The following is a 26,916-nucleotide window of genomic DNA, read 5'->3' on the forward strand; positions in this document are numbered from 1 at the left end:
TTCCAGAAGAAGAAGAATCGTGTCGCGATTTTGTAAACCTTTCATAGTGAAAATCTCACAGTAAACTCTATTGGTAAGTCCCATTCAATCATTTTTTCAGAATGAAATTAAACATTCTGATTGAGCAAAATGTACAAAAGTATTCACACTAACTAACAACCTAAGCCAGCTCTTCCAGCTCTACCGACCATCTGCTTGTAACGTGACAGATTGATAAATTCTCTTCCAATGTATGGAGATCGTAAGATAACTCTTCTAGCAGGTAAATTCACACCAGCTGCTAAAGTTGAGGTGCAACATATCACATAAATTATGCCTGCTCGAAATCCTTCTTCAATAATTCTTCTTTCATCATTAGTCAGACCTGAAAGCAGTGACATTTTATTATACTAAAATCAACATTTAGTAAAGTTGAGATTTTCACAATATATTGAACGAAAGTCTTTTTTGTGGAAAAAAATCAGTTTTCATAGAATTTTTTGGGGTAGAATATATATAAATCGGTTTAATTCGTGAGGTTGCAGTCAATAGCTGGGCTGTTACAAAGAAAACTCTTTGTTATATGTCAAGCTTTCGGTATATTTCACACCTTCGTCAGGACAATAACGTGAGAATAAAATATAAAATGGTTCAAAAACAGATAGAAAAACATTAAATAATGACAGTTGATAAAATAAAATAAAAAGGAATACTTTGTCCAACGGTTTCAAAATACCAACGAGAAGGTATTGCTTTTTTATCAAAATTTTTATCAACTGTCATTATTTAATGTTTTTCTATCTGTTTTTGAACCATTTTATATTTTATTCTCACGTTATTGTCCTGCATTATCGTGCATTAGGTGGAAGTTTTCACCAACAGCACCAGCAAACGGACGGACGATAGGTAGAAGAATGGTTTCGAGGTACTGTCGAGCTGTGAGGGAGCGATTTGGAAAAACGAGATCGGTTCTGCCGCCGATCATGATTCCGCCCCATAGCATTACTGTACCACCTCTGAATGTGTGGACTTCCTGGACGTGTCTCAAACATTCATTATTTCCAGGTCGTCTCCACAGTCTTATTCGACGAGAATCTGGATGAAATCCAAATCTGGATTCGTCTGTAAACAAAACTGTGGCCCAATCATTTGCATCCCAGTTTTGATGTTCTTGACACCACTCTAATCTTCTACCGCGATTGCCTCTCGACAAAGATGGACATCTAAGTGGCTTTCTGTTGTGGAGATCTGCTTCATGCAGTCGATTTCTGACAGTATCACGTGTTGCGTCTGCTGCAACACGTTAACCAACTCAGGTGCTGTGATTGTCGGTTGTCTTCTTGCGGTTGAGACCAAAAATCGGTCTTGAACTGCAGTTGTAGCGCGTCCTCGCTCTGGATGTTGTTCGGCTGGACTGCCAGTTTCACGGAAACGCCGCCACAATCGACTGATAACACTTTGGGAGACCCCCAAACGAAGAGCTACATCATTTTGTCGCATGCCACCTGGAAGAAGCCCTACAGCTCTATTAACCTCAGCCAATGGTAAGTGATGGCGTTCCATGTTAAAGCACAATATTTCCAGTTTAATTGCTGAGCAAGAACTGCATAGAATGTACGAACTCGACACTTTCGATTATTCATTTTAGCCAAAAACCTACAGTTTGTAAAAAACTTGATAAAAAGATTAGTTACCGTTTTTGCAGGCTTTGTTCAACCCATATAAATCTACAGGGTGGTCGAGTGTACCAATTTAATCGAAATTAAATGACCTCATGCATTTATTTTTATGATATTTAGTATATTATAAAAATATCCCTAGACTATATATATATATATATATATATATATATATTCGTCGGTGCAATGCCACACCCACGAATGTGCAAAATTTTCATTTTTCACCTAAGTATACCACTAATAATATCCCAGTCATTACTTTACTCTGCCACGACCACGAATGCGATTGAACGTTGAAAGATGGTGGGGAGAAGATGTGCTTTTGCACGAAAGTCAGACTGCATTGTAAAGCGTGTATCGAGAATGTACCAATTCGCGTTTGTGGCAGTGAAGAGATTAAGTTGACCTGCGACGTGCAAATGCATGAAAAAAAACGTTTTTTACGTTTTCTGGAAAATGTTACATAAAAAAAACAAGGTATCACACTTTAGCCGTCGATTTGGCAACTTGTTTGACTGAAATAAAATAATTATCGTTCAATATTTTTTTCAGTATTTAAAAGGCCCGATTGGTTTTACTAATGTAGTTTCTTCCTATTAGATCTGAAAGAAAATTGATGACGAATGCGACACCAAACAAAAAAATGGACCAAGAACATCAAACATTTCTGCTTCTGTACCCTATAACGAAGGAATACTTTGTCCAACGGTTTCAAAATACCAACTAGAAGGTATTGCTTTTTTATCATAAAATTTTACATTACTGATAAATATAACAAAGAATTTGTTTTAGCACTATCTTTAGTAGAGATTTCGGGCACCTCCTGTAGGGAACCGACATTCGATAGCGAACTAGCTTCAAACAAGAGTAACTTTTCATCAGATAACTATAATTCCATAGAGGACTCATATTCTAGCAGTTCTTCCTGCTCTTCTTGTTCGAGCTCTACCGATACAACATCAGAATCAGAGGATTCAAGTGAAATGACAGAAAATAAATTAAGTAAGTTAACATACAATTATTCTAAAGCTATTTTTCTTTTCTCAAGGTGAGGGCCCTAAGAGGAAGGAGAAAAACATAAACACTCGGAAGAAAAACACAAGGAAACAAAAAAGATAAAAAGGAGAGTCTTGTGTTTGTTCTAGAAATAAAGAGAGACCAGCACGTCCCAAGTTACCTTCCCCGTGTTCTGGTAAAGCACACCACAAATGTGACACTTTTATCGACGAGGAAAACCGACACAAAATTTACAATAAATTTCGTCAAATGATTTCGGTAGATGATCAGCGATTTTTTTGAATAATCATATTATTAAACAAAAGAAAAAGAGAATGACTAGAAACATTGAAAATTCAAGAAGAACGTTCACCATAAGTCACTCGTTTACCGTTAATGGGGAAAAAAGACAAGTATGACGGGGCTTTTTTATGGCTACCCTCAATGTAACAGATGCATTTATGCGCGGATCTGTAGCAAAGCTTTCTTCTAGTGGCATAGTTGAAAAAGAAAATCGTGGAAAACATGTCCCACACGACAAATTGAAAGACGATAATGAACTGCTGATTCGTAAGAACATTTTTACATTTCCAGCCGTGGAGTTCCATTATTGTAGGGCCTTTAGTACCAAAAGGTACCTGGATTATCGACTAAACATCTCTATTATGCACAAATTGTACAAATCAAAGTGCGCAGAATTAAATGTCCGTTCAGTTTCTTTAGAGAAGTATTGACGAGTGTTTAGAAGCTACAACTTGGGGTTCCATAAACCCAAAAAGGACCAGTGTAAAAAGTGCTCAAAATATAAGATTATGCCAGAAGAGGAAAAAATGCAGGAACAGGCTCATCACGAACACATGCTACGGAAATGATTAGCTCGTGAGGCTCGAGATGAAAACAAAGAAATGGCAAAGAGTCATTCCGAGGTACAATCATTTAACTTTGACCTCGAAGCAGTGCTTACGACTTCAAAGAGTCCAACAGGGCAAATATTTTACTTACGAAAATTGGCTATTTACAACTTGACTATCTACAATTTAGGGAATCAGGATGGAATTTGTTACCTTTGGGATGAAACCCAAGGAAAAAGGGAAGATATCCTCGTGTATTTACAATTACACTATTAATCAACCAAACATTACTGAGGTTCGAATGATGTTGGACGGGTGCGGCCGGCAACAAAAAAATTCTCATTTTGCTAGCATGTGCTTGAAACTCCTTACAGATGACACTAATTTAAAAACTATTGATTACAAGTTTTTTGAATCGGGACATACCGAGATGGAGTGTGATTCACTCTACTCCAAAATTGAACAGAAATCAAAATATGTTCCTGTTTTGATTTCTGTTCAATTTTGGGGTTTGTTAAGGAGGTTGCGTTAATGGCCATGGTTCGATTGCACACGGCTGCTGTAAACCTAGAAGTAGGAATGGGTCGATTGATGCTGGGCCTATGGCGGGAAGCGCTTACTGCGCAACCTCTGCTGCAGGCAACAAGTGATGCAATTGAACCCAGGTTTGTGTTTAATAAACCCTACAAAATACAAATTAAGCAGAACATAGAGTCAGATGCTACAAATGCAATACGGATTTATACAGATGGCTCAAAAACCAAAGAAGGCTCAGGATGTGGAGTGTACTCCAGGTCACTAAGCCTAAGGATTAAGTGGGGAATGGGAAGAAATACCAGCGTGGTCCAAACAGAACTGGCTGGTATCTCAATCGCCACAAAAGAAATAACCAAGAAAAGAATTTCTGGCAAAAACATAACGATCTGCACTGATAGCAGACAAGCACTATTAGCCTTGAACAGACACCGTGTTACTTCAGGGCTAGCACTAGAGTGCCACCAAGATTTAGATAATAACATTATTCTGAGGTGGGTTAAAGGGCACGACAGGAGTAAAGGTAATCGCATTGCCGACTCTTTAGCCAAGGAAGCGGCTGGACTAAGAATTTTAGGACCAAGTGGCACCCACGGCCTGATGACTTCGACAATTGCGGAACTAGTCAAATGTTACACCCATGCTCAATCTCTAAAGAGATGGGATGAAATCAAAGGATGTAATCTTGCCAGGATCACTTTGGGCGACCCTGGGAAGCTGGCGCCGAAGAAATATCTGGCGATGACCAGGAAAAATCTACGCCTTACAGTAGGATTTCTGACTGGCCATTGTCAGAAATCCTACTGTAAGGGCTACATAATATGGGGCTAGTGGACACACCTCTATGCAGGATGTGTGAACAGGAAGATGAGAGTGTTAGGCATGTCCTGTGCGAGTGCCCGGAGTTATCGTCAATAACAGAGTGTGTGTTCGGCGAGTCTTGGCCTACACCTGCCGATATAAAGGAGATGTCTCCCAGCGACCTGTCCACCTTCCTGGAAAGGACAGGATGGACGAGGACCTAGGAGGACAACTCCTCGGGAGGATGTACAATGGGTCACATGTGGCCTAAGTGCGTGGGCTTACACTCACCCTCGCTACTCTACAGATACAGATGTTCCTGTTTATTCACCCGAAGGTTGGACTTAGATAATAAGGAGTGCTCGAACACACCCGCGTACTTTTTAAGTCAGATTCATGATGTTTGATGATATCTTTGATTTCAAGTCCTTTGGAATACAAAACTATAAATTAAACCTAATTCCCTGCCAACAAGTTTGCTGGTTACAATACATCAAAACCGAAACCGTGGTGACAATATGCTATAAGAAGAATTTTGGAGATGAACTTCAACAAATAAAGTCGTAGACGACACAAAAACGTTGACTTGAAGAAAGCTTATGATATCCACAAATCCAGTGGCGTAGTCAGATTTTTATTACAAAACGCTTGCACCACAAATCTCTCACATTACCATATTTTCAGGAGTTATAACTGTAGAACGCATTGAGCTGTTGACTTCGGATTTTCACTGTACAAATTCACTGGTGTTCTACTTAGTGATGACAGTGTTGTCAGATCTCAAATATGTCTATAATCTGAATAAAAATTACAAACAAATACTTTGTTTCCAAAATTGAAGTTGTAACTTCGTTGTTAACAAATATTTTTTAATGAAAATTTGACAGTTTTGATTTATAACGACTACGAATCCAGTGGTGTAGTCAAATTTGAAAACAAAAATTGCCTAATAAACTTTTGCCGTTTTTGACAAACAAAAAAAACCATAGAGTGCCTTGGAAATGAAACTAAAATTGTGAAAGTTAGTGTCAAGAAACAGTTTTTCATGCTTAATATTTCAATAAAAAAAAAATTGAGATTGATTGAAAAATGCACATTCTACAGGGGTGGTTCCATTTTAAATGGGTCACACTGTATATATATATATCTGTTTTTCCACCGGTATACAGCTGTTTCAGCCTATTGGGCATCGTCAGTACCGGGCAGGCGGTCCTCGATTGAAGACAAAATGAGAAAAACCAAAAAGTACTTGATAGAAATAGCTGCGTAAACGCCAGCGAAACATAAGTGGAACCACCTATTGGTGTGACACCCAAGTCAACTTGCCAAGTTTTTATGTCAGTGTTGATGGTTTGACCAATCAACCGACAACTGCGGTGGCAGAAATTTGGGAAGCTAACCTGAAATGTCATCGGAAAACGAATCCACATGTTTCTAGAAATGATATGAAATCGAGAAAGGTTAATGCAGTCAAGCTGCTGGAAAATAATTCCATGAAAATCAAAAGATGAATAGATTAGTACTTTTTGATCATTCCCATATTGATTTCAGTTTAAGAGCCACCGGTATACAGCTGTTTCAGCCTATTGGGCATCGTCAGTACCGGACAGGCGGTCCTCGATCGAAGACAAAATGAGAAAAACCAAAAAAGTACTTGATAAAAATAGCTGCCTAAACGCAAGCGAAACATGAGTGGAACCACCTATTGGTGGTTGACCTAAAAACTTGGCAAGTTGACTTGGGTGTCACACCAATGGGTGGTTCCACTTATGTTTCGCTTGCGTTTACGCAGCTATTTTTATCAAGTACTTTTTTGGTTTTTCTCATTTTGTCCTCAATCGAGGACCGCCTGCCCGGTACTGACGATGCCCAATAGGCTGAAACAGCTGTATACCGGTGGCTCTTAAATTGAAATCAATATGGGAATGATCAAAAAGTACTAATCTATTCATCTTTTGATTTTCATGGAATTATTTTCCAGCAGCTTGACTACATTAACCTTTCTCGATTTTATGTATATATATATATATATATATATATATATATATATATATATATATATATATATATATATATATATATATATATATACAAAAAACATTGTCAATCACATTCAATCAAAAATTTTATGGAAGTGTCAATTGCAAAGTGTGAAAAATATTTAATATCTTGGCAATTAAAGGATTGCAGAAAAAATATTTTGAAATGTTTGGCTTTTCCCCTATATCTCCGGAACCAAAAGGCTAGGGTCGATATTTCGATATCTACTCTTACTATTTACGAGATACGAAACCATTTACGAGATACATAGACTCGAATTTAAATAACCCCATTAAAATTTGAGTGCATTTTCTCAATACGAAGAGTCAAGAATATTTTCCCTGATATCTGCAAAAGGCTCCACCGAAGTTAGCAAGTATACATACATTTTTAATTTTATATAAATTAGTTCAACTGGCGGATCTGAAGTCTTGAACAATTATGTTACTATGAACACATTTCATTTGAATCAAAAAATAAAATTTATAAAATTACATTCCTTTTCTGTTGAAAAAAATATTCACCTGAATGATGATAAGCAATTCCATATTGCACAGAGAGTTCCAAAATATTACACAATTCACCACATTCATCTTTAAGTGCATGAAGCAATTGTTCCTTTTCAGATTTTTTATAGTTTTTTAATGAACTGAAAAAATAATGTTTATTCATGATAAAATAATTAGAAACAACTTACGGCTTACAAAGTTTACACAATAAACTCGCAACATTTTCACAATTTTTTTTAGTGGCACAAAATACCAAACAGGAACTGTTGGGGATCACATCTGTAACAAGACCTCCTATCATGTCAGGGTCCATTTTTAATATCGACTTAGAATACTGAAATAAAATTTAAATAGATATAAATCTCGGATACTATGAGAGATAGGAAGATGGTTCAATTGGGGGAAAAGTTGCGCATTTACCTGACTAACAATATGCCGTTGAGAAAGTTCTGAAATTCCGAGTATATCCGGAGTTATCCGGAAAAAACAGAATATTCGGAAAATGGATTTTATTTTTTTCTGGCTTTATTTTTCGAAGGATTCGAAAATAAATTGGATTTCCATATTGTCACTTTTTCCCTATTCATACATAATGGTATTCTCGGATTTACTGTCCGACGTTTCATCTTCCAGCCACCATCATCAACTTTATTTTCAATATGTGTGATTGATGACTTGTTTACTTTATAGTAATTCATGATCACTTAAATGATATGAATAGAAACACTTTTGTCTAAATACCACTGGAAAATTTTATTTATACACCGGTTTCGGGTTTGATCCCATTATCAAGTATAAAACTGAAATCTGAATTTTGAAACATCGATTTTATAGAATTTTCAGGTATGCTGCAAGGACAGGTATTTGAGAGACAGGATGCCAACTTAAAATATCATCCAGAAAATTCTAGTTGTTTAACAACCCCTAGAATTTTTTCACCTAATTTCAATTTCAGGTCATTTGACTTAACTTTATCATTGATAAATATGAAAAAATCATCCACATAAATTGAAATAATAGTTCTTGGATTATTTTTCATCTTGGTGTATAAACAGGGTTCCAAATTTGATCTCTTGTAGCCTTATACTTAGCCTTTTACTTATAGAGCCATGTACTTATAGAGAAGATGATCAACTTTGTCATTCCAAGGTCGTGATGATTATTTAAGGCCATAAATAGCATTTTTGAGACTTAAAACCATATTTTCACAATCTTGCATTTCCAGACCTTCAGGTATCATCATAAATATTGTTTCTTTTAAATCTCCATTAAGAAAAGCTGTTACAACCTCAATATGAAAAATGTTCAAATCTAATTTGACTGAAAGATCAAATAATAGTCTTAGGGTGAAGCCTTTGGCTACAAGCCTGGCTCGATATCTCACACCACAAGCACTATCACTTGTGCTTAAAAACCCACTCACATTTCACAATTGGAAAACCTTCTGGAATATCAGCTAACTCCCAAGCTGCATTATTCTGAAATGACTGTAGCTCCTCCTGCATAGCTTGCATCCAACATCCTCGATTAGGCCTGGACATAGCTTCTTCAACAGAAACTGGATCATCATCACCTCCCAGACATAAGTAACTAACAAAATCATCAAATGTTTTTGGCTTTGACACCCTTTGGGATTTCCTAGTTAGATTTTCAGAGATCATTTCATCAAGAATAAAGTCACTGTCTGATGTACTTTCACCTGTCTGTTTAGTAACACTTGAAGTTCCTGAAGTTTCACTGAAGTACTGATCATCATCCTCACAATCTCCCACTGGATCTGAGATTCTGAATTTTCATGATTAATGGCCATTCTGAAGTCATTGTGCTTTTCATTATGATGACGTCTCGGCTTATCACAACATCTTTTATTTCTGGGTCATAGAGTCTATACCCTTTGACATTTTCGCTGAAACCAACCAAAAAAGTCTTTTACGACTTCCTGTCCCATTTACTGCGCTTTTCTTTGGATATATGAATCATTACTTCGCTCCCGAAAATGCGTAGATGACTGAAATCTGGTTTGTTGTTGCTCCAAATTTCAACAGGAGTTTTTTCTAGACCTGTAACTAGTGAACGGTTTCTGAGATGAACCGCAGTATTTACTGCTTCAGCCCAGAATTGTTCATCAAATTTCGCATCGAAAAGCAGGCACCTGGCTTTTTCCACCACAGATCGGTTGAGCCGTTCAGCAGTGCCATTCTGCTGAGGTTAATAAGCATTGGTTTTTTGATGTATTATACCTTTATTACTCAAAAAATCCTCAAATTGTTTGCTACAAAATTCTCCTCCACCATCAGTGTGAAAAATCTTAATTTTTCTATTCTTCTGTTCTTCTACAAAATTCTTGAATTGTCGAAAATTTTCGAAGGTTTCATCTTTTGCCTTTTCAAAATAGACGAAACTCATTTTGCTGAAATCATCTTGAAGTATAAATAAATATCTCGATCCTCCTAAAGATGTTACCTCCATTGGACCACAGAGGTCTGTATGTATAATTTCTAAGCAATTTGAGGCTTTATTACGTTTTTGATTGAAAGGCAGTCTGCATTGCTTTTCTTCGCAGCACACTTCACACATGATATTTTTATTGAAGTTTTCTGTGCATTCCATGCCACTGACTATGCCATTTTTCATCAATTTCAAATCATTATAGTTCAAATGGCCAAACCTGCGATGCCAAACATCATTGGTGACCTGGTTTGCTGCCAGTAAAGAACATTATGAAGGTGGTTTGAAATTCAGCTGATACATATTCTCAACTAGATCAGCTGTAGCAATGAGTGTACTTGCTCTGTTATAAATCTTACGACCACTCGCATCAAAAACTACATCATTTCCATTTTTGATGAGTTGTGACACAGATAACAGATTTGTTGTCAAACCATGAACATATTTGATATTATTGATGGTTATATCATTATTACTTCCAGCCACTGAAGTAGTTATTTCCACATCACCAGCACCCTCAACTGACATTGTATTTTTGTTGGCCACAACTATTTCTGTCAATTATTGGTCTTTGTGTATATTTTTAAGCCAATCTTTCCTAGCTGTGAGATGTGTGCTACACCTAGAATAATCAATAAATAAATCTGTAGTTTTGAAACTTCTGCTTAAAAATACCGCAGTAAAAGCATTGTTGGCAGCTTTTGGTTTACTTTTGTCAGCACGAGTTTTAGCACCATCTGGACATTTATTCATAAAGTGACCATTCTGCTTGCACTTATAACAAGTGACATTACTTACGTCTATCCGATCTTTGGTAGTGGAACTGCTGTTGCCATCTGTCGGTTTCCATCGCGACTTTCTGATGTTGGGTTTTACAGCGAACGCTCCACCTTTATTACCTTCGCCATCTAGGTTAATATCGAGCAATTTCGATTTGATTTCATCTGTCTTTATGTCGATTCCTGAATGTTCGATGGCAAGAATTATAGGCATGAATTTTTCTGGAAGTCCTGCTAACAGAAGAGAACCGACCCAAGTCTCGTCGATCATGAAGCCTGTACGATTCAACTTCTGAGCAGTTTCAATAACTTGGCTAACATATGACTCCATTGAATTCCAATTTTCAAATCTTAACGATATTAGCGTTCGAAGTAGTCCTATCTTTCTTGACAATCCATTGTCTTCATAAAGCTTCCTCAGCGTGTCCCAAACCTGTTGGTCAGTTGTTGCTTCTTTGACGTGCAAAAACAAGGAGAGGGATCCGACGTGAGGAACAGCTTGGCTTTGGGTTTTGCCACTTGTGTGGTATCTGTTTCGGATCCGTCAAGATATTTTGACATTCCTTCCAAAATGAATACGTTCTCAATGGCGAAAACCAGTCTTGGTACCGAACCAGGGCCGTCGCCATGGGGGGATGGGGGACCCCCCCCCTTCTTTTTCGACTTGGGAAAAAGTTGGGAGAAAGTTGGGAAATTTCGGGCCGTGAAGATTGAAAAAAATAATAGTAAAAAAATGAATGACAATTAAAAAAATAAAAATGAGAGAAAAGAAAGGAAGAGGTAATAAGAAAAGGGAAAGAACCAGGAGAAGGTCCGGATTTCCCAACATGCATAACTTGGAGATTCCATACTTTCAAATTATGAGTTGTTTGAAAACTTCAAAAAAGTTTAGTTTCTCCCAAGTAACAGAACAGTAACAGTCTACAAATTTTTAAGTGACAATTTTACGAAATTTCCAACTTTTCGCTGTTTTTTCGACTTGGAAAAGTTGGTAAATTTCGGGCCGTGAAGATAGAAAAAATAATAGTAGAGAACAATAAGCACAATATTATTTAAGTGTTGTTTCCTTTCATTTGTATTGAATATTCCTGTACATGGTGGAGATGGTGGAAGACCAAGGACCTTGGTCCAAAGTAGAATAATTCCTATTATTATTTTTATAACTACCAAAATTTATTTTTGTTTGTGCACAACCTATCGGGCATAAGCATTAAGCCAATCTTTGGATAGCTAAGTAAGGAAATCAATATATTACAGTAGTAACTAATCCCTCGGTTTTCATTTTTTCGAAAGTTGGGAAATTTTGCTGATGGGATCGGGAAAATTTGGATTCCTCCCCCCCCCCCCCGGTTTTTCTTTTAGCTACGGCCCTGAACCGATCTTTCGGCAGATTCCGACAAACTCAATACTGAATAACACAGTTGCCAAGATTAATTTTTACAGCTTAGCAGTTGACATTATTGCCAAGAGCACCATGGAGATAATTTTTGATCTTTAAACAACAACAATCTGCCCACTTTCAAGCGACGACTATGGGCCTGAGACTCTGGCAAGGACGGATCCAGAGGGGGGGGGGCATCGCCCCCCCGAGACATCGCTCGTTCTACACCGAACGACCCAACATACCCTAAAAATTAATTAATTTGTGTATGTTGAGTTTCGTAGACAGGTAAACAGGTATAAAACCGTATGCGTAAAGCCACACCCTCATCCCTCCTCCACCGACACCAACCTATTTAGTGTTGAAATAGAATCATTAGTGGTTAGTGGACTTTTAGTATTGATTGAGTTCGGAGTGACCAATTTACATTTTTTTTAATATTTTGAATGCAGATGTTTTGGATTTTTCTCATTGAATTGCATCTATAGTATTGGATTTTGAATTCGCCTTCGCTTCCGTTATACTGATTCATCTTTTTTTGTGGATTGTGAATTACCTAGTTTTTTGGGATGAAACGAAACAAACAAACTAATTTGATGGACATCATCACTAAACGCAGTAAACCGAATGATTCTTTATCCACTTTGTGTAAGTAAAACAATAAACAATTAAGTAGTGCACTTTCTATTTGACATACAACGAGCGAGTTGGAACCCTGAATTTGGTAAGCGGGTACATATCAAAATAGGCATACAAATAGCATGTGCGTAGGGTTTGCTGATGCAGTTATTTTTATATAGTTTGCCTTTCTTTTGCAGATGAGAACGTGGACAGTATTTCGCCTGGTGATCTAAAAAAAGCAGAGGACGAGCTACGACTGCAACAGCCTTCTCTCTCGAAGAAGAAGATGCAGTAACATGTCCGGATAATGCCATCTATATATATATTTGAATGATGCAACTAATTTTCCTTTATTTTCAGTATTTTAATATTAAATTTCACAAAAAGGATTTGAAGCTTTATATCTTCTATTAATTATCTGCGAGCGCTTTCGACAGCTGGTCGTACTGTCATCTTCTAGGCACTCCTCAAACTGAACTTGTCATCCTGTCGTCTGCCTCTTTATATGGTCCGAACGTCTCAGGTACTTTAGGTAAATTTGCCTGTATTTGTACTGCATCAGGTACTATTCTTTGTGTTAGATCTTCTCTAGGAATGTGTATGGTTTTGTTTAATATATTGAATGTGAGGTCTTGTAGTGTTTTGATTTGTACTTCTTCCTCGATAAGTGATTGATGACTTATAAATTTATGGATGTTCAAGTTTTCCCAAATGTCCATGCGGTTTCTCTTGTTGACTTGTTTTATGAGTTTTATGTTCTCTGATGGGGAGAAATTATGTTTGTTTTGTATGGCGTGTGTAGCGAAGTTTGATTTATATACTATTGGATTTATGTATGCCTTTTTGTGCTCATTGTACCTTTGGATCAGTTTTTTCTTGGTTTGGCCGATATAGAATTTGTTACAGTCCGAGCATTGTATACTGTATATCCCGTTTTGGTCTTTGTCTTCTTCTTTTTCATAGTTGTTTATTTTTTGTGTTATCTTCGTGTTTGGCTTGTATGTGATGTTGATGTTCAGTGGTTTAAAGACGTTTGCTAGTTTTTTGGTTTGGTGTCCTACGTACGTAAATGCTGTCCATCGTTGTGTTGATTTGTCTGTTGGGGTGGAGCAAGGATCAAGCCACCCCAACAGACAAAACAACACAACGTATCGATAATTTTTATCGACCGTCCATAATCGATGTATGTGTCAGTAGCCTGATTCTCTACTATGACAACATCAACTTATTGGCAGAACGTAATTCTTAATGAAAGATGAGAATTGAAACTTTCTATGTTTTTATACATAGTTACAAATAAAAGTGGTATACAAGAAAAAATGTTAGAATTGTGACGTTACTGACTCTAGGAAAAAACTGAAAAATTCATCATTCATCATTCGCAATTTGTTTACACTTTGCCACCTAAAATTTCGTTCATTAACAACTACCGGTGATAATGTGCAAAAACTTTTATACAACTTAGACCACCCTTAACTTTGAAATTTCAAGTACTGGCCCGTATTTTCGTGAAGTACGAAAAATCACTCACTAGCAGCGCTAGTACTTCGGTAGGGACAAACACTGCCTAATCCTCATATAAAAATATGGTAAAGTACAATTGAAAAAGAATGTTTTTAACAGAAGAAAATGTTCCTGGAGCAAAACTGTAAAGGATAACAATATTGTAACATTAAAACGTTGGTTTGCATGCCGCAATTTAAAAGTATCTGGAAAAAAAGTTAATTAATAGACAGGTTAGTATACAGACTCTAGTAAACGAGTAAATTCAAACTGTAATAAAAGAAATTTAAAATAATTATGAATTTCAGATATGAATCAAATATAGATGGTAATGAAATAAATTTAATTAAATATGAATATAATTTAATGAACGATTGAGGTTATATCTCATTTCAATCAATGGTAATTAACTATGAAAAATTTACTATTCATTTCATGTTTAGAGCATACATATGAATATTTATTCATTTTTTTCACTGTTAAATCCACTCTCCTCAAGCATGTATCCATTTCTTACATCTAACCTCATTATTATGAGGTTTTATAAATGGTATAAAAAAACGTTTTCTTCCGGATATCGATTATCCGACGTACAATTCGCAAAACAGCAATGCTTTGTTGGCATTATACTAGCACAAAATAATGTTTATATCAGATTTATATTTTTATATAATAAATTAATATTACGTAAATAACACTGTTTTACATGTGAACAGTTTATTGTTTGTCCCTACTACTAGTGCTGCCTCTCGTGACACGTTTGCTGTACTATTCTCAGGAAAAAGGATCATTGGAATTTTTGACATACGGGTTGTTATGTGGAGATGGCGGCTGACACGGAGTTGATTTTTACGTAGAAACGTGTCCTGTCAACCCAAGTTGATGATTTTCACGATTCTTTCAAGTCTCAATACCAAATGACTTATTCAGAGTGGCTCGTTTTTAATTGAAAGTAGTGTAGGGGAAGGTGAGATAATACGATCCCTGTAGGTCAAATGATCCCCCGCCGTAAATCAGAGACAACTAGTGTCATATATCGAAATGCACATGAAATGTTTCCCGCGCCCCTGCCAGTTGCCTCTTCAAGTGTCATGGCGGTGCGAGCGCTTTGCGCGATTTATTTGAAAAATAATAGAAAAGTGTGACTACGATCTAAGGTAAGTATGTTTTTGGACTTTCATTACTTTTTACATGTTCGTGTTTATTGAAATCTTGTTTTATATCCGGGTATTAATAGCAGTCAGCTAATATTTAAGCAATGTTCGATCACCGCACGTGGTATTTGAAGGTTATGTTTTGATCGATATGTTGGAATTTGGTGTTTGGGGCGAAATGATCCCTTTCTGTGTGCTTTAAATGATCTCTTTTTGTGTGTTTTAAATGGTCCCTGGAATCATTTTACCCCATTAGTATTTGTTATTTTTACAGATCATGCCGAGAATTTATATACGGAAAACAAATCGCCAAAATTGGCCTGAAGAGAAAATGCAAAAGGCATTAGATGCCTTCAGAGATGGCATGCCTAACAAAACCGCAAGTAGAGAGTTTGAGGTACATGTGATGGCATTAAAAAGAAGAGCCAAAGGCAAAAATAAAGTAGCTGTAGGCTCCGTTAAAAAGATAGGTAGCAAACAAACAGTGTTTAACCAAGAACAAGAACTTGTCGACTATATTAAGGACATGGAGTCTAGACTGTACGGGCTGACTGCACAGGATGTTTTAACCTTAGCTTACCAACTGGCAGAAAGAAATAATTTACCGCATCCATTTTCTGATGCAAAAGGAAAAGCTGGACTTGAATGGCTTCGTGGATTTAGACGTAGACATCCGGACATTACGATGCGTGCCCCAGAATCAACGTCTTCTGCTCGAGCGCGAGCTTTTAATAAGCCTGTGGTAGATACATTTTTTTCGACTTTGAAAAACGTGCAAGAAAAACATTATTTTCCACCCCATCGGACATTTAATGTTGACGAGACGAGTTTATGCAGTCCCAACAAAAAACTAGAGTGTTTGCACAAACAGGCCGTAAACAGGTGGCGCGAGTGACTTCAGCTGAGAGAGGTGAAACAACGACTGCAGTGATGTGTACCCTCAGCTTCTGGAACTTTTGTTCCTTCAATGTTAATCTTTCGCAGAGTCCGAATGAAAATAGAATTGATGGATGGATGACAGAATTGATGGACGTCGGAGTCATGTATCCGCTAAGCGTTTATCATAACCAAGCGTTGGAGAAGTGGATGAATAACAATCCTGGGAGAGTAGGGACCGTGTTCCAAATAACAAAAATTTTTACAGAGGCCTATCTAAAAGCAGCAGTTCCACTGAATAGTATGAATGGATTCAACAAAACAGGAATATATCCGTTCAACCCTGACATTTTCACTAATGTGGACTTCATTGCAGCTGAAACGACTGAAATGGATGTTGACAATGACACGGTAGAACCTCCCATTCCGATCCTTGAGACATCCAATGCTCCATTAGCAGAAACCGTGCAAATGGATGTCCAAGAATCCCTTCATTTAACACCTCAGCTGTCTCCCCTTCAAATTTCGACTCCAATGGTGACTCAAACATCTACACAAGCTCCACAGTCATCGCGGCAAGCACCGTCCCTCACAAAAAATATCTCAACGTCTTAATTTTCCAGAAGATTACCTCCAGCTTTGGCTGCTAGTCTTCCATCCACATCTTTTGGTGTTATTACATCCCGAGAAGTACGACTAACACCAAAGATAGTTGGAAAAAGAGCGAGTGCAAGACGAATAAGAGTAGACACATCAGTATTGACCAGCACACCATACAAAAAATACCTTGAAGAGGAAGCCAAAAAGAAAACAGATATAGAAGAAAAAAAAGCCTTTAATAAAGCGAATAAAATAAAAACTACGGTGACCAACAAACAGAACGATAAAGGATAAGGAGGCGGGAAAGGAAAAGGAAAGGGAAAAGGCAAAAAAAAGCAAAACAGATTAGATTCTTCTGAAGAGGAGAGTGATACCGAATGCTTCTTCTGTACTGAAAGCTATTCCAAAGACAGTAAAGGCGAAGAGTGGATTAGGTGCGTTGTGTGTCTTAAATGGGGACATGAGGCTTGTGCGGGAGTAGATACTGACGATGAAGGCGACTTTACTTGCGATATTTGTAATCAATTTGAAAGTGTGAAAAAAATTAAGACTATAGGTCTTTTTTTATTTCTTTCCTGATAAGAACATTATTATTTTTTGAACGAAGAGTTGATTTTTCTGTTGCATTTAGATATTGATAAGAACCTTTGATAGGGATGAGTATTATTTTTGTTTTTTTTTTGATTTAGAAGAAGAGTTTATTTGATTGCCTATTGCTTGACTAGGTATGTTGTTAATTTTGCAAACCTTTCAAAAGTTTGTTGCAATGTTTTATTGTTTAGTTTTGTTGATTGAGTAGTAGATAATTACAAAAAAAAGATCTCTAATAACACTAAAAGACTGCAAAAGTTTTGTGTAACTTATTTAAATTGTTATGAACAATACATGATTAAAATAAACAGCTGAGTTTTTTATTTCATTATTGTTTATTAACTTTTGGTATAAAATGATCCCTGGGATTATTTTACCCCTACCCCAGGGATCATTTTATACATAGGTGTGTATAAAATGATCCTTTACTAAACTTTAACAAAAACCTCTAATACAAGAAAACTACCTACATATACTAAAAAATAAGTATGCAGTTACAAAGTTAAGTTCAACAATAGAATTCTTGCGATTTTGCTTTCAACTTTAGCCACACTTACGTTTTTCCTTTAAGTGGATCATTATAACTCACCTTCCCCTATCTATCTAAATCAATCATACTTCAATATCACTTTAGAGCGACTTCACTTGTTTAACTGGTTTCGTTTTCTTGATATTGCTGTCAATTATCAACTCAAGAAATTTGTTACATGGCATGTTCTTAATCATATTCGAATTCGAAGCTAAGAGAATATTATCAAGAAAACAACGGAGAAACTTTGGTTTTTGAGACATTAAAAGTTAATACATTTACATTACACCAATCTGAGATTTTGGAGATATCTGAGAAGATGGCATTATGGAATTATGGAGATCATTTATGTTGGTTTTGTGCCATAATATTATAGTGTCGTCGACAAATAAAGTAAATTTACCCTCTATATCAATGTTAGTCAAGTCGTTGATATAGAGCAGAAATACAGTAGGGCCGAGTACTGAGACTTGTGGTACTCCGTTGAATATATCAGAAAAACATCAGATACTGTTGAGTTGAATATTTAACCCTTTGACTTCTACTCGATAGATAAACATCGAACCATTTATGAGTAATACCCTCAATACCTTAGATGAAGTTTCCTAAGCAGAATCTCGTGATTTACAGTCAAATTCTTTAGAGTAATCGCAAAAAATGCTGTTGTGATCTCTCGTCTAATAATGTACCTATACACATCAAATAAAAATGTAAATATGGCATCACGAGTATTTTTGTTTGACTGAAATCAAAATTGTTTGGAGCTTATTATATTACCGAAGTTCAAATGTTTGGCTGGTTATGGCCGAGTTGGGGGGTTGGGTATTTCATTTTCAAGCTAAAACGGTTCCAACAGTTCTTACAAAACCTCATCTATATTGAAATATTCATATAAATACAAAGGTTCATGAAGATAACATATCTATTCTCAAAAAACTTCATGGAAGAAGCATACATTATATACAATAAAAGAAACTTAGCCTCACTAACAATTTCAAGAAAATATATCGATTGATGTTCAAATAGACAAAGAACAACAAAATATATACAAACTAAAGATATCCAATATGATAAGGTTCGAATGTTAAAAGAAAGGTCTATTTCTCATATAACCAAGGAAGTGAAAAGCTTACAAAATTCTTCTCCTAGGAGATCTTTTTTATGAATAAGAATAACTGTAGCTCTCACAGTTCTAAAATTTCCATCTGTAATCAGAATATCCGATTTCTAAGTAATAGATCAGATTTAATTTGCGACGAAGACTAACGGCGTGAATTTCTTTTCTTTCTGAACCTTGGCTAAATAAATGAGTATTAACTTGATATTTTGAGGTTAAATAATTTTTTCCTCTGGACAAGTTGTTGTCAAAAAATATTAACTTATGATAGTGTAGCTTTGTATAAATATGATAAGAGTGTTTTAACTCATGAAGTTTTAGACTTATATCACATTTTGTATTTAATATGATTTTGAATGGTGTGATATATTGATAAATTAAAATAATTTTGATCTGTCTATAATCTGTGAATAACCTATTGAATTTATGTGAGGATGGTGTCAATGTTATTATTGGGTGTTGGTCTCTTATTCAAAAAATTTCCATTAGAGTGGGAGTTTAGACACATCACGTATCTCCTAGGTATCCTCAGACCAACTGATAAGTAGAACGCTCGATGCAGCCAGTTGAAAAACAATTAAAAAAAAAAGAATTATTTATCTGGCACACCTAGACTTGCGTAATACAACAATACATGATCAAGTGTTACCAGAAAATAATTTATTGAGTAGGACTCTGAGAGACATTCTGCCTAGACGAACAAATCAATTTGTTCCTTCAACTAATAAGGTTGTGATGGCTCCTCTTCCTTGTGAGTGGGCTTTCGGTATACAGATGATTCCCACTTGGTGTCGGTCCTTTTCATTAAGAATGGCAATTCATTGTGAAGATGATGGAAGGTATCACACTGTCAATGTGCTTCAGAAAAGTGTCTAGTTCTGTATTTCCATGGTTCCATATTATCAAGGTGTCGGCTATAACTGGTAATAGTAGTAAACCCATTGGCAGTCTCTCATCTTGCTTAAAGAATTCCTCCTTCAGTTGGAATTAGCAATTCCGTACACAGCATCCTAGTAATTCCATGATTACTTCTATAAGTAAGTTCGTCCTATTTTCCAGGTCCTCGTCTTCGGTTAGCTTCCTCTGTATGACATGAAATGCTTTTTAGACAGGAACATTGGTTTAAAGACTTTCCACGCCGAAATTGATCAATTAATCTTGCTCTGCGATTTCGATTGCCCCTAGTAATTCGACAAAATGCCTTGAATTCTTCACAAAATATGGAAGTTTTTTCTTGTAGTGGTTGTATTGTAGGAAGTAAAAATCTGGTCAGTTTTTGTGTAGCTGAATCGCTAGAGCCAATGATCAGTCTGAGCGGAACACCTTTCTTCTGAATTTTGGGTAGTCCATACAAGTGAGGTGGCTTAGTGTGGTGCGGTGTTAGCGATGATGTCTCCTTTTCCGAAAAATAGACTTGGTGTTTTTTCAAAGTCTGATACAGCCCTTAAAAAATCTTTCAATTGATGCAGTATGGTCCCATGCAATCTTCGTTTATTGTCTGTTCTGAAGAACATATTTGATCTTCTGTTCCTAGAGATCAGTATCCATCACAACAGTAGAGTTTCCCTTATCTACAGGTAGGATCTCGATGGTGTTATCTCTACGTAGGCCGTTCAGAGATCTTCGTTCTTCATCGCTGTTAGATGTTGGAACTGGTTCTCGATCCGCTGTTTTCTGCGTTTCCATATAAATTCTTCTGCCTCGGTCTGATCAATAAAGGAATCGGTGGTTTCCACTGCAGTAATTATATCCAAAGTCGGCCCAAATGTGGGCGCAATGGCGAAGTTTAGACCTTTAGTCAACAAGGATTCCTCTATGTCCGTGAGCAGGCGGAAACTCATAGTGGTGACGTTGGCAGCTTCGTAGTTGTCTTGTTTTCGATTTGCATTTGGGCATTGTTTCCTCGCCAACTTTCCCCACTTTCTGTTGTAGGTATTCTGTCTTGGCGGATCTTCAGGCACGTGCTTTCTGTCTTGGCGGATCTTCATGCACATACTTTCTGTCTTGGCGGATCTTCAAGCACATGCTTTCAATCTTGGCAAAGATTGGTCCATAATCCTCTTCCAAGGTCTCTTTTCTTATTTCTTCAAATCGTTCTGTGGCATCCTGCATAAGAGTTGGCCTCTTCCAACGGTGGTAATTAATTTGAGACCTTATGTGCTCGGCTGGCGCGTTCCAATATGCGTTTGACTCTCTTTCCTGGGACTGTCGATTTCAGCAGAAAACCTTTGGAGATGATGTTGTCTCTCGCTCTCCACAAGAAACTGAGATGAGTTTCTATCTTGGTAAGCTTGACCATAATCTTTTCATATCCTCGGAATAAGTCGCTGCTACCGGGTCCGTACCGGGTGTTCAATGTTTGTTTGAAGGCGGTTGATAATGTTTCATGATAAATTTTATTAGTTCGGACTTTCATTGTCAAATATGATATATGATTTGAAATCCCTCAAAGAACAAAAAAATTGAAAATCAAAATGAATAGCTGAAAACAACAATTATATTGAGCAAAAAAAACCTTAAATGAAATTACAATAAAATAAAAAAATTAAAGAATTCAAATAATATTATAAAATATTAGACAATGGAAGTCCGAGTTAATGAAACTCACCATGAAACATGAGCTGGCCAAATACCTGACAATCCTACTGCAACCATTTATATGAAATATATAGTTATTTATTAAGGACTCGGGACGTAGTCTCTTTATACACGATGTCCGATCAAGGACACGATACGGCTATTTAGCGAAGTATTCCCAGCAGATATAACCGCACTCTTCGCTCATTGTTTATCATTAACTTTATTTCCACTGGAAATTTTTAAACAACGGGCTTCAGAGCAAGCGGTCGTGAATCAAGTGAAACTATATTGTGGGATGCGTTATGTTAACGATTTTCTATTACATCTAAACTCTATCGACACAAAAATACAATTCATAATGAAAAAATTAATTCAAGGGGCTCTAGCCTCTTTGGATGTTTTAGTGAACAGACGTGAAGATGGTACATTGGGCCAGATAGTCGACAGGAAACCAACACAGACAGGTACCAGAAGAAAAAATCTAACCGCCTGCCAAAACAAAAAAGAGTGGTGATGTGACGCCAAATTCAGTATCAATCAAAATTTCAACCCCAATACAAAAAAATAACTGCAAGTCCAAAGAAGTCTCGAAATATGAACCATCCCAATGTATCAAAGGTTGTTGAACCATCTAAATTCGCGACCTAGTCCACAAATGTAACACAATGTTTCTAAGTATGTATAATTAGTAAAGTATTAAACTTTGAAAACTAGTATAAATCAAAAATATGTTCAAGTTCGAATAAATTTCAGAGTGCCAAAATCTTTTAAAGTATCGACAATTATTGTTAGTGTCAAAATTCGAGAAAATAATACAAATCGAAAAATATTTTTAAGTCCTAAGAAATTTCGAAGTGCCGAAATATTTCAAAGTATCCACAATTGTTAAAGTGTCAAACTTCGGGAAAATAATACAAGTCGAAAAATATTACTAAAGTCTGAAGAAATTTCAAAGTGCCAAAATATTTCAAAGTATCGACAAATGTTAGATAGAGTATCAAAATTCGGGAAAATAATTTGATTTTGATAGGGTCTGGCTCATTCTACCCTTGAAGGCGACAGGGCATCGGCATGGGCCGTCCTAGCTTTATAACAGTGGAGCAGGCGGGGTTCATATGAAAGTTCTTAATTATTAGGGCGCCACAAGGTTTACCTTACCCTCCAGTGCCTTCTCATAATAATCCACTCGCGAAACCTAGAAATAGTGGAACACAATGATAGAAATTCAACGGGTGGGTATGTCTAGTGAAATCAAAATATATACATACAAGCCACCAACACTGTTTATTTTCAACCATATAGCACGACAATCCTGCTTACGTAACGTTAGTCGGTAACTATGGTAATGAGTCAGCAATCAGGAACATTCAGGGTGGAATAAATGACAAATGCGATGAAGTTACCATGGAGGTTACCATGGTATGTCCATATCACGTTTACGGGATCCACTCTTTTAAAACAAACATTAAATTGCGTGGTTATGGCGAGACTTCAATAGAATAGTGTCCGACAGCCTCCAAAAAAAAAGACCCTAACTTATATATAGTAAGGATAAGTAAATAAACTATTGAAGTAGTTCAAGGAATGAGTCCCTTATATGACAATTCTTTAAATTTACAACTTCTAAATACTTTTAAACGGAACAATGACCCACTGGGGGTCTCAAAACGCGAAAATGTCCAAAAGAATAAATATTCTTCTGTTATGGTCAAAGTCGGTTCAGTTGAAAATAATGATTGAATACCAGGAGTAAACATCAGTAATGGTACTTGCTGGAAAAAAAGGCGGTTGGCATTCCCTGTGGATTCTATCTCTGCTTCAATGGACGGCTCCTGTGTTGAGGGCTGAAATGACTTTACTGGGCCACAAAGTACATGTTTTGTGCCCTGCACTAGAACCCTTCGAAAAGGGCAGAATGTTTTCTCACGGCTTTGGCAACAAATAAGTCCGCTGAGGTGAATCAAATGGTCAATACGATTGATTATCCAAGTCTTTAACAAATGAGTGATAATGATGCTAAGAATACCCAAAATGGTGGAAAATAGACACACATGATATGCAAAATGTTTAACCAATGATTGTCGTCACTAAAACTATACGACTCAAATGCCGACAACTTGCCCAAAATTATACAGGCGGAGTGAAATCCTGGAATCCAAATCCAGAAGGTATAATACAAAATTAACCTCAGCACTTCAACACCTGTTGCATACCAAAACCACGTTTTCCGTCGAGAGAGGCCAAACTTTTATGTTTTCACTCTCGAAATGCGCGCCCACCACCTTATTAATTCAACCTGAGGAACTGCCCACGCCATCCAGCAGTGACTAGATTACTCACCTATTTAACAAAAACAGTATGCTAGCAACGTAGCCCTTAATTCAGGCAGAAACTAAAGAGTTCTACACTAGGCTAATATACGGTCATGAAGACAATTGCAGATTGTAAATATAAAATGGGTGATTCGTCTTGATGCGAAAAATTAACGTTACAGTAATTAAAACGTTGGTTGAGAGAACAAGACGTATTTGTGAACCTGAGAGTCTTCTGGAGGATCTCAATTGCCTGAAAAATGCCTTAAAAGAGAGTGGCAACAGCAAAGTAACCCCAGCTGGGCTGATCAAGGAAAAAGCTTTCCTTCCCTATGTTGAAAATATTACAGAGCGGACTGGGATAATTTTAGAGAAGCAAGACGTGAAACCAATATTTAGGGCAACATAAGCTATCAGACAAAGTAGTTGTTTCCTGACAGTATTTCGTAAATTTCAACACATAGGAAAGCTGGGAGAGATGAATGTTTCGTGTTTTAATTCGAATATTTATTTTCTTCAGTCTCCCCAATGATCTTAGAATGATTGGATTTCTACTTATCTTCAATATCTAAGGTAGGTAATGAATAAAGAAATAATACAGAGAAGAGAGAGTTAGCTTTTGTAAATTTCAAGAAAAATATTTTCTCTGAACTGAATTTTCGACATCATCAAATACAATTTATTATTACCATTACTTATTTTATACTTCATTGATATAGTCTTGCAGACCATAGGTACTAGTTATCAAGTCGAGTAAAGTGATTATTCTCAAGGAAATTTATCATTGCAAAAGAATTATAATACGAGAATAAATACCTTGTAATTTATTTTTTTGTTGTCAATCAGCAATTCTTCCTCTTTGGAGTAATTCCAATTTATTTTTGCTATTTCATTGTCAACTTTAACATATTCTGTCAATTCAACTGGTCTAAAATTTTTGGTATAAACATCAGCATCTAGGAATTTGCAGATGTCTGGCAGGTTACCTATTGTAGCACTCATTCCTATTATCTGAGTATTTGCTGAAAAATAATATGCTATGATTTACTCACTGAGTTACATACTGGATAAAAAAATAGTTGCCTTTTATATAAATGATTTTGGTTAGAGTAGCCTCCAATGTAGCACCTCTTCCTTCTTCTCCAATAAGATGAAGTTCATCAACAACTATAAGTCCTATTTCACTCATTCGGCCTGTTTCAATGAGACTATTTACAATACCTAATGCTTTTTCTATTGTGGCAACATAAACACAATTTTTTCTTCTTCTTTTCCTTGGTGGATATATACCTTTACTTGATGCATATTCCTCTACAAGAAAATCCAAAGCTACTCCAAAGGGAGATAAAGCCCACACCTGATAAACAAATATTTTCAAAAATTATAGTTCATGTCATAAAACTGAATATACCTTTTCTTGCACGATTGACACATATGGTAAAATCAATAAAGCATTACGTTTGTAACACATTACTTCACGAAACATAAGTATTTCTGCCACCAGTGTTTTGCCGCCACTAGTAGGAAGAGCATATATCAAATTCTTTTTATTTTCTATGGCAGGTAATTTTAAACATTCTTCTTGCCAATCTGAAACAAATAATAATATTTCAAATTCGCATGAATTGAACAATTATCATAAAATGAATATTTAACTTTGAAATTAATTTTAGAAATTCTTGAATTGTTACTTACCATACAAATTATCTATTCCTTTGTATTGCTTGATCAGATCTTTGACTTTAGCAGGCATACCATAAAATGGTCCTAAATTATGAAATTCTGCTTTTTCAGAAAATGTCAAATTCAAAGTGGAATCAAAGGCTTTCCTAGGGTGTGTTTTAGAAGCATTATTGATCAAAGCTTTTCTGATGACACTACTAAAGCTCAAATTGAAGTTACTCCCAGTTAAACCAGATTCTTCAGGCCACTGCATAGCTGTTTCAGTATTTTCATGATTACTGTCTTGATGCTCTTTCAAGTCATCGCTGAAGATAATATCTAAGATTTTGTCAGGAACACTTTGCTCAGCATTTTCAATGCCCATTGCATAAATGGAATGTTCTATTTGTTCAAAAAGATTATCAACTTCTTGTCTATACTGTGTTGTTATTTCTTCATTTTCAAATAGAACAGATCTCTCACCGATTTCTTTATCAATGCTGGTTTCTTTAACACACTCTTTGAATTTTAGCCTCTCTCTGAAAGATAGTAGCAATGGTAATTTTGAAGTTTCATCAGACGTTACTGAATTACAATTGGTGGTTTTTGACTCGATTGTGCTTTCAATTTCATCAATAGCTTGAGTGCTTATGAACTGTGTAGAATCCATTAAATTATTTTCTTCATTTTCTTGAAATGCACAGCATTTTTCTTTCTGCAACAGTTGCATACAGATTCCACTTTTTGGTGAGAAAGAGTTATGTAAATAATTTGCAAAAGCATCAAACTCAGGTATATCTGCATTATTATTTCTACATACCGTTTTTGACACGTTCACACAATCTAGGGTATTTTGTAAAATTCCATTGTGTTGTTTGTTTTGGGCGAAGGATGCATCATCCGTTTTCAAACGTTTTTCCTGAGATACAGGAGTGGATTCAATGTGTCGTTTATTTTTTGATAATAAATCATGGTTTGGTGACAAACCAGTGGTATCAACAGTTTCGAATGAAGATAGAGAATCGATGCCACTAGATTTACCTAAAAGCAGATTTCAAATTAAATTAAATTATATTTTGTCTGTTGTGCATATTTGTATGTGCTCGCACTATTTAATTCACAGACGTCGATATATTGAATCATTCTTACATGACACACCTTAGAAAGAATAACATTAATAAATTAAACAGTAGTGTGAGTAAATGAAATTATCTTGAACTGTAAAAATGAAAGATCAAATATTCTAGAAAGGTCACTTAGTGCAACATGTATTTGACTGAGAAACTGAATTTTATATAGGTAGATACATGAAGTACTTTTATTTTAATACACGAGTAACAACTGATTATACATTTTTAGTGGCTACGCTATTCT

At 36.1% G+C, this 26,916-nt stretch overlaps 1 protein-coding gene across 2 annotated transcripts in view; it reads right to left on the minus strand.

The window, feature by feature from the left end:
* Positions 1-26,916, minus strand: part of mus301 (mutagen-sensitive 301) — a 49,731-nt gene that overhangs the window by 18,743 nt on the left and 4,072 nt on the right. Inside the window, exons 2-8 of one of the 2 annotated variants that reach the window (XM_074174617.1) lie at positions 25,576-26,583; positions 25,292-25,470; positions 24,964-25,237; positions 24,697-24,902; positions 7,578-7,723; positions 7,405-7,529; positions 158-364 (exon numbers count right to left, since the gene is read on the minus strand). In XM_074174617.1, coding sequence (XP_074030718.1) covers positions 158-364; positions 7,405-7,529; positions 7,578-7,723; positions 24,697-24,902; positions 24,964-25,237; positions 25,292-25,470; positions 25,576-26,583 — 2,145 coding nt within the window. The remainder of the gene's footprint in view (positions 1-157; positions 365-7,404; positions 7,530-7,577; positions 7,724-24,696; positions 24,903-24,963; positions 25,238-25,291; positions 25,471-25,575; positions 26,584-26,916) is intronic. The other variant, XM_074174618.1, reaches the window with a different exon arrangement.

The sequence above is a fragment of the Leptinotarsa decemlineata genome, unplaced genomic scaffold (genome assembly GCF_025532065.1).
Source record: "Leptinotarsa decemlineata unplaced genomic scaffold, Ldec_3_MD MMD2_tig00000690_RagTag_RagTag, whole genome shotgun sequence".
Classification (NCBI taxonomy): Eukaryota; Metazoa; Arthropoda; class Insecta; order Coleoptera; family Chrysomelidae; genus Leptinotarsa; species Leptinotarsa decemlineata.